Below are 8,975 nucleotides of genomic sequence, written 5' to 3' on the forward strand. Positions count from 1 at the left end.
TTTAAGAATGATTATTTCAAAGTGATGACATAAGTAACTTGACCTTAATCCTAAGCTAATTATGAACTCCTGTTTATTCAGGATCATCCTTAGATTTGCATAGGTGAGGGTTGGCTCAATAAGCCCCACATTTCAAGGGTAAGACCAGGTAGATAACTGGGGGCATAGGGTACAATACAAAATTCACTCCTACCCACTTTTAGTGATAGTAGAGAGGTTGTTCCCTTAAGTACTGACTCTGAATCTTGAATAAGGGGCCCTACCCTCTCATTGGCTCGAGAGGCAGTCAGTTTGGTGATTGGATCACAAACTAATTGTTTATTAGAGGATTAATAAGACTTAATGAGCAATGTGTAATCTTTAGGGTAAAACAGCTTTTGACCCAGTAGTTATCACGAACAACCTGTGAAGGATTGACTTACTGATTATGGTTAAATCAAGTGGACAAAAATATATCTAAAGTGAGGGGAGTACAACTACTGGGCTTTAATTGAGTGACCCAGTAGTTAACGAATGCTAACTAATATGTTTTAAAGAGTTAGCTGATTAATCTTGAATCATTGGAGCTCATGATCTGTATGTCCATTAGGTCCCCTTACTAGCTCACAGATGGATTAAACCTTAGAATAGCGTGATGAGTAAATTTGAAATGTTCAAATTTGAATTGAGGGAATTAGTAATTATATACGATATAATTAAACATTTAATTATTAAATTAAACGAAATCGGAGGATTAGACAATATTTAAATTTGATTCATATATTAATTACATGAATAGAGATTTATGTTTGTGGATTTGGTGTCTTAATAATTTAATATTCGATATTAAATTATTCTAATTAATTATTTAAATGAATTTTATTTAAAATTAAAATTTTAAATTTTTTGAAAATTCAAATACATAAATCGATCTTGTTTAATTTATTATTTTTTGAAAATTAAATTAAATATTAAAAATTGATTTAATTGAATTTTACTGAAAATTCAAATATATAAATCAATTTTTAATTTGTTTTTTGGAAAATTAAATTAAATAATAAAAATTGTTTTGATTGAAATTTATTTAAAATTCAAATAAAAAATTGATTTTGAATCAATTTTTAAGTTTGAGTGGGTTTTTCCCACTTTTTCCACCTCCAACTTCATTATCCTCTTGGTGTTTGGTGTTAAGCTGATTTGCTGTCTTAATTGCATGACTAAGTTGTCTAAAAAATTAGAAAACTTCAGCTGAAAAGGATGATGCATTTTGAGGTTTTTGTTGAAGAACAAGAAGAAATGTTCTTCAACCTAAGAACATAAAACTAGAATAAAAGACTCTCTTTTATTCCCTTCAATTCCAACTCATTTTGGGTTCCACCACCTAATCTAAGGTTTTAAAGGATAGTAGGGAAGATCAAGTGGTGGTCTACAAGTATTTGGAGTGAAGATTCAAGCTAGATTTGAAGATTGAAGAGTTTTTTAAAGGTATATCTTCAAAACTCTATTTTTAGTTTACGAACTTACGTGTTTCTATGCTAAAATTGATGGAATTAGACTGCTTAAGATCCTAATATTCCGCATGTTGAATGTCAACACCATCACATCTCATGTTCTCCAAGTACGACCTGTACAGTTAAAAGAGAATTTAACTAATAAAGAAGAACTAGTATGGATTCTTGACAGGAAAGAACAAGTGCTTCAAGATAAGACTATTCCTCTAGTAAAAGTGCTATGGAGAAATCATGGGATGCAAGAGGCCACCTGGGATACAGAAAAGCAAATGAGAGACAAATACCCACATCTCTTGTACGAGGAAGCTTAAGGCAAATTTCAAGGATGAAATTTTTCTAAGGGGAAGGTAAATTATAAACCCTAGATTTTGAATTTCTGAATGCCCGTGCTTGAAAATTTACAATGTTACTTATTATCTTAAATGCATATTAAGTAAGGTAGATTTTATTAGTTAAGGTGTTTCAATAAAAAAGGAGTATGTGAATATGCAATTAAGAGGATAACCATAAGTTAATAATATTATTTTTAGGCCAAGTTCAATTAGGAGAGGCTTATGAACCTAAAGGATGGAGCTAGAAATTATAAGTGACAAGTTTTTTTTTATAAATATTTCCAGCGCATAGTCAGCTTAACTGTTGCTTTTATATCATGATTTTCTCAACACATGCTTTAAATATATGTTGATCGTATGATCCATAATTTTAAATACTTAAATTTTATATGTGAAATTGGCATGCGTTGAAATTGGCATGTGTTTTCAGTAAGCTTATGCCCATGTTATGAAATATGTTGAATTTCTACAAATAAATTTATAAGCATGATTAATGTTTACAAGGCACTATGCGGTGACATGTAACTTTGAAGTTTAATCATTTTATCATCGAGTATGTTACTTTATATTTATGGAATGTTTTAATAGCCTTGTACAAAAGCCCTACTCCAAATGTTGGTAACAAAGGTATAGTAAGATACCTAGATTTTCAGTTATGCTAGGGATTCCTGATACCGAAGGTATGGTAAGGTAGTCAGGATCCTATTCAGTTCTACTGCACGTATGACCTATGTTATTGACGTTGGCGAGATCAAGCAAAAGGGCTCTCTCTCAACTAAGGATATTAGGGACTAAGTAAAAGAGTTCTCCCTCATGTTCAGACAAAGGAGTAGAGGTGCTTTACAGGAAAATGATGATGAGTTTTATTCCAGAGTTTTCTTTTTTGTGTACTATAATTCCATGTTTACATTTTTTATTTTCAAACCCTAAAATTAAAAATGTAAATGTTTTATGTAAAACATGTTTATGTTTATTGATGTATGAAAACATGTTTCTTTTAAGGAAGCCACTCGCTACGCATTTTCAAGCTCATTGTTTCAAATGTTTTTTCTCCCTAGCTAGCAGTCGATGCCCCAAGGCCTAGCAATTCTGCTAGTCAGTCACTACTCAGGGATCATATAGGCTTGAAGTTTAGGTGGTCCACTATGTCCTTTTTAGACCCTATTCCGAAAAAAAAAATGTAGCAATTGAAGAAGAAGAAGGAGAAAAAGAACTATTGAAGAAGGAGAAGGAGGAGGAACACCTTACCGATTGAATCAAAGAAGAAGAGAAAGAACTGCTCGTCGTCGATCTTTCACAATTCAATTGAAGAAGAAGAAGCAGCCGACTGTAGAACTCGAAGAAGAAGAAGGACTCAATCGTTCAATTGAATGTTGAGGTTGAAGAAATTGACAATGAGAAATGGGGAAAATTAGGGTAGTTTGGGTATTTTAAAATTTATTAAAATTTCGTGTGCTGCATTTTTTTTAAAATTTTTTTTTACTATTTTTGTAAATAGTTGACATTTTTTTTCATATGTGAGAATTTTCCTATTTTAATCCAATTTTGATGTATAAATTGATTTTCTTTTCTCACGGAAAAAGAAGAAGGAAAAAAGGGAAAAAAGAAAAAGAAAAAGAAAAAGAAAAAGAAAAATGGGCTTCCTTATACTCATAGTATGTGGTGGGCTTTCCAATGGAAACGGACTCTACCCTTTACAAGCAAAACCGAAAAACACTATGATTAAGTTACCATAAAAATACACCAATGGCAGAGCAAACAGAGTCGCTGAAAAACCCTGCAAAATCTACAGTCTGGACAACCCCTGCTCCCAAAATCCCTTCTTTTCAGACTCTACTACTTCTATACCTACGGATTCTACTCTGTCATTGTCTCTTCTTCAAACCCTCTTTTCACTTTCTTCCATTTCCCTTTCTGCACTCATTTTGACCTCAAATCTTCCCCACTTCGTCGCCACTCACCGACGCCGTTTCCCTGGTTTTCAAACCAGGTGGACAACGCCCTCCAGAGTAGTCTTACCATGTATGGTTCCTGCCCTTTATCGCTTTGTCTCCTTAAACATTAGTTTTGGTTTTGCTGAAAATTTGAATTTTTAACTTCTTTATTCGTTCTTCTAAGTGTATTTTGGAAAATGGGCATGTTCTTATTAGCGAAAAGTTCAATGAATTTGGGTGGTTGGTTACTGTTAACTTGATGTATTGGGTATTGACTATGGTGTTCTTGTTTATTGGAAACCAATCTGCGGATTGGAACCAGTTTGAGGATGAAGCAGAACGTTATGTGGGTGTTTTTTGCTTGTTATTTTTACTCTTCATTCTCTCTAGAAGTTCTCTTTGACGTTGAGTTTTGGTTATATTGTTGCTATTGTATGATTCTATCCAATTGACTTGTTCTTTCTCCTTCCTTGGGACTTTGGTGATGTTTTGTGATTCAATATTTTTTTTTTTGGTTTAAAAAAGAAGCGAGAAACTTTTTTAATAAGAGGATGAATAGAGACTATTGTTTTGAGATACATAGGGATGCAATGAAACGAAATGTTAATAAACCATAATAAGGGACTTAAAACATAAGCAGTAATTTAAAGCAAAAACAGAAAAGAAATTTTGTGATTCAATATTTTGATGCATTCTTTTTTTCTTTTATGAAGGTGCATGCGTTCTTTTGGAGCTGTTAATTATGTTGTGTTTAATACCACATACCATGGCAGGCTACAGATGAAATAGAGTTCTCAATTTGAACTTAGAACTTCTTGATATTTACATTTAAGCCATGACAGAGGCTAGATATCAAGTAGAGCTAGTGTTCAACTTAAAACTCCCTGCATTACCTAAGCACTTCTTGATTGTGATCACCAGGCCGGTGAGGGTGTTGCCATATCTTTTTCCCCACAACAATAGGCATTAAACCTTATGAACGGTTCCTGCCATTCTTCTTTGTTTGATAACCTAATTATTTTAATGTTCATATTAGAAACTCCAAACTTTTGTTCTGCAGAAATTTTATCACTTGGGTATTTGTCATTTTTTCAAGATCTTTACAAAAATCTAATTTGTGCCCAGTCGTTTCTAGTTGTACTTGTCCTTGATGGATTATTAGGTAAGATCTTCTGAGTGCTTTTTTTTGTTATACTATTTGCCTCTCTCTCTCTCAAAATCTCCTTTTCCTTTTATTTGTCAAATATAATGGCAAGTTGATTCTTTCATTTGAAGAAAAAAATAAATTGATGATATTCCCATACTTTGGCTGCAGAGTTCAAATTTACTATGGAGAGTTCTGATGATGAAAAGGATGGAACTTATGGGAAATACGTTCCAAGAGAACCGAGTCATAATCTAGTATCTAATGGTGCAAAATTTGTAGATGAAGTACTCAATGGACAAAATGAACGTTGTTTAGATTATTTCCGCATGGACAAGCACATATTTTATAAGTTGTGCGATATTTTGCAAGCCAAAGGCTTACTGCGTCATACAAACCGCATTAAGATTGAAGAGCAACTAGCCATATTCATGTTTATTATTGGTCACAATCTTAGGACACGAGCAGTTCAAGAGCTGTTCAGATATTCGGGAGAAACAATAAGTCGCCATTTTAACAATGTATTGAATGCGATTATGGCAATATCATTGGATTTTTTTCAACCTCCAGGATCCAATGTTCCTCCTCCAGAAATTTTAGAAGATCCAAGATTCTATCCTTACTTTAAGGTAGCACGGTGGTTTTAGTTTGACTAGTGTTTTTCTATAATGTGACTTACCCTCTCATTAACTTAACTTATTTAGGATTGTGTGGGGGCAATTGATGGCATACACATCCCTGTGATGGTTGGTGTTGATGAGCAAGGACCTTTTCGAAATAAGAAAGGACTACTTTCTCAAATTGTTTTGGCAGCATGCTCATTTGACCTCAAGTTCCATTATGTTCTAGCAGGATGGGAAGGATCGGCATCCGATTTGCAGGTTCTGAACTCAGCACTTACTAGGCGAAACAAACTACATGTCCCTGAAGGTGCGTGCATTCTAAGAAGATAATCATAAATCTCTTATTTTTTAGTGTGCCTAATATGGTAGAAATGGTATTTGAATGGTCAGGCTATTGCTCTCTGGCCATTTTTGGGCTAATATTGTTGAATTGCAGGTAAGTACTACCTTGTGGACCAAAAATATATGAACATGCCTGGTTTTATTGCCCCTTATCATGATATCCCCTATCATTCAAAGGAATATCCTGGTGGTTATCATCCACAAGATGCCAAAGAGCTATTTAATCTACGGCATTCATTGTTGCGCAATGCAACTGATAGAACTTTTGGAGCTCTAAAGGCACGCTTCCCCATACTATTGTCAGCTCCTCCTTACCCATTACAGACACAAGTTAAGTTGGTTGTTGCAACATGTGCGATTCACAATTACATTCGGAGGGAGAATCCTGACGATTGGCTCTTTAGATTATATGAACAAGACCATGTTCCACATATGGAGGATTCTTTGCCTCAATTGGACGCAGAACAGTTGACAACACACATTGAGACTCCAATTGTGGACATTGCTTTTGAGACGGAAGAACTAGAAATTACATCACAGTTGCGGGATACTATTGCAGCTGAATTGTGGAGTGACTACATTAATGATATATCACCCATGTAAATTAAATTTATGTTATCATAGCTTCTAAGTAGGTCAGAAATCTTTGGGAACATAAGAAATACACAAATGGGGTCTGATTTTGAAGGTGTATATTGGCATTACTATGTTCATATGAAAAAAATATAATAATGAACATTGTTTCTCTCAGGTTTTTGCAAAAGTGTACTACATAGGGTGTACTAATGGTGCCCGTAATCTCAACTGTTCTTTTTGTTTGTAATACGATATTGATAGTCCAAATGCGACAAACAATCACTGTGGAACTTTGGAGACAAACTTTCACATTCTTGATGACTGCAGAAAAATCAACCATTAAGCTGGTTACATCAGTTGCTGATATGTCTCTTGTTTTTTTCTTTTAAAATTGTGTTAATTTGATTCAACAAATATGGTTCTAATATGTCAATTTTCTCTTGGACTTGTGTTTTTTCTTAGGGAAGTCAAATCCTTGAGTACTGCTGCCAAGGAAGCAACACCAGGTTAGCCTTCTCGAAGATATGAATTAACTGACTGATATTTGTATTCATTGAGTTTTGAATTTTGTTACACATACCAAACTATATTTGCCTCTTGATGCGCAAGGGATTGAGTATGGTTGTTGTGATGGGTCAGAGTTACATGAATGTGATTGATTAATATTTGCTTGTTTTTTTAGACAATAGTGGATGCTGTTTTGATCCAATGCAAAATTTCGGTAAACAAAGCCTTTTTTTCCCCTCTTCTTAAAAGGCATAAATATGTGCCTGCTAAAGAAGTGCATGCCTGCTTGAGTTAAATTATGGTTGAGAATGTGGTTCACTTTTTTTGAAGAAAGAGCATGGCTTTATCAAATCAGAAACTGTTTTCTTCTGTTTGTTTCATTTTTACTGCTACATTCATTCGGCTTCCATCTGAAAGTACCTCAAAGTTCCCCACCTCCTGTAGTTTGCTTTTGATCTGCTGGCAATGCGTGTATATTGTGGTGCGCCTCTTGTATGGGGTGGGGCTTCAAAACTGTTGGATCTATGTACTTGTCTTTTGAATCAAATAGTTCGTACACACCAATCGATATATATTTTTTTCTCCTTAAAATATATAATGAGGATATTGGCTACATTTTCAAGTCAATTCCACTGTAGCTAAGTGGATAAGATATCAAATACCATTTTAAAGATCATCTACCCATAATTGTTGAACAAAAGAAAAAATTACTATCTAGAAAGTTCAAAAAAGTTGAGAAATTATTAGAAATAGGCTTCATATGTTTTCATCTTTCACAATTAACACCTTTTTGGAGAATTCGTTGGAATAGTTTTTCTTGGTCCGGTCGATCTCGAGATTCGAATAAAAATTTAACTTATTTTCATAGGTTGTATGTAATCTTTCCTAAATCTTGTGTAATCTTATCAAATCTTCTTCAAATTTTCAAAATTTATGGCCTATTTAGTTGTCTGAACTAGGAATTTCTATATAGATTTACAAATTTTTCGTTTTCCCATTCGAGCAATTGTGCGATCTACGGAAGAAAATCGGATCTTGGGGTGCATAAAAATGAAGTTAAATTTAGGGAATGATTACATAGGGGGTGTTTGGCCCATCAATATGAGTTGAGTTGAGTTGGTATAATATAACAACTCAACCTTTGATCCACCAAATTTAAATGTTGGTTTACTAACTCACCTCAACTCTTCCTTCTTCCTATATTTTTAATGGCTTCACCCATCGACTAGTGTTAGCGACTATTGCTGTCACACTCTAGGAACCAATTTTGGACTTCGACAACCACTTCTGATGACAACTCCAACGACCACCTTGGCACCACCTACTCCAACAACTAATTTCGGCTCTGGCAAGCACCTTCAATGACAACTCTGGTGACCCAATTCCGATGACTACTTTCGCGCAACCAACTCCGACTACCACTTTTGCACGACCAACTCCGATGACCAATTTTAGGCTCTGATTGACCTTCATAGGCTCTGACAACCACCTCTTACTACAAACTCCGACAAAAATCACCTTTGATCATCAACTTTGATGACCACCTTCGAGTGAGCAACTTTGACGACCAACTCTAGGCTTCGACAACCAGTTTCATTGACAAACTTTGGAAATCAACTCCAATGCCACATTCATGTGACCAACTTCAAGCTCTGACAACTACCTTTAGCGAAAATCATCTTCGATGATCAACTTCGACGACCATCTTCGCGTGACCAATTCTGGACTTCGAAAACCACCTCCAACGACAAACTTCCACCTTCATGTGACCAACTTCAAGCTCCAACATCACCTTTGGCTACAAACTCTAGCAGAAACCATTTTTGATAATCAACTTTGACTACCACTTCTGACAATTATAAGATCGATGACTGTTAAAGTATGTTGTAGGGTTGTTGATTATATAAATAATGGTATTTTGTCTACATTAAGTGCAATATTTATATGTAGAAATTTGTAAAATATATTTTTATTTAATTAAATGCACATATCAAATTAGTGTTAAGAATAATTGGAAAAGTAGCAAC

At 34.4% G+C, this 8,975-nt stretch overlaps 1 protein-coding gene and 1 long non-coding RNA gene across 5 annotated transcripts; both read left to right on the forward strand.

The window, feature by feature from the left end:
* Positions 1-1,104: 1,104 nt before the first annotated feature.
* On the forward strand, positions 1,105-3,275 carry LOC120083873. Its single transcript, XR_005483565.1, has 3 exons — positions 1,105-1,464; positions 1,663-1,837; positions 2,881-3,275. It is a non-coding gene; the product is annotated as an uncharacterized LOC120083873 (long non-coding RNA).
* A 252-nt stretch (positions 3,276-3,527) lies between these two features.
* LOC120083665 (putative nuclease HARBI1) lies at positions 3,528-6,744 on the forward strand. Of its 4 annotated transcripts, XM_039039503.1 has the most exons (6): positions 3,532-3,844; positions 4,470-4,681; positions 4,817-4,918; positions 5,072-5,529; positions 5,605-5,830; positions 5,960-6,744. In XM_039039503.1, exons 4-6 carry the CDS (start codon positions 5,086-5,088, stop codon positions 6,466-6,468), a joined length of 1,179 nt encoding a protein of 392 aa, XP_038895431.1. In that variant the 5' UTR covers positions 3,532-3,844; positions 4,470-4,681; positions 4,817-4,918; positions 5,072-5,085; the 3' UTR covers positions 6,469-6,744. The 4 variants fall into 4 exon arrangements, with proteins under 4 accessions (XP_038895429.1, XP_038895432.1, XP_038895431.1 ...); XM_039039501.1 differs by having other exon boundaries at positions 3,528-3,844; positions 4,470-4,918; XM_039039504.1 differs by lacking the exon at positions 4,817-4,918 and having other exon boundaries at positions 3,531-3,844.
* Positions 6,745-8,975: the final 2,231 nt, after the last annotated feature.

This window comes from Benincasa hispida, chromosome 8 (genome assembly GCF_009727055.1).
Source record: "Benincasa hispida cultivar B227 chromosome 8, ASM972705v1, whole genome shotgun sequence".
Classification (NCBI taxonomy): Eukaryota; Viridiplantae; Streptophyta; class Magnoliopsida; order Cucurbitales; family Cucurbitaceae; genus Benincasa; species Benincasa hispida.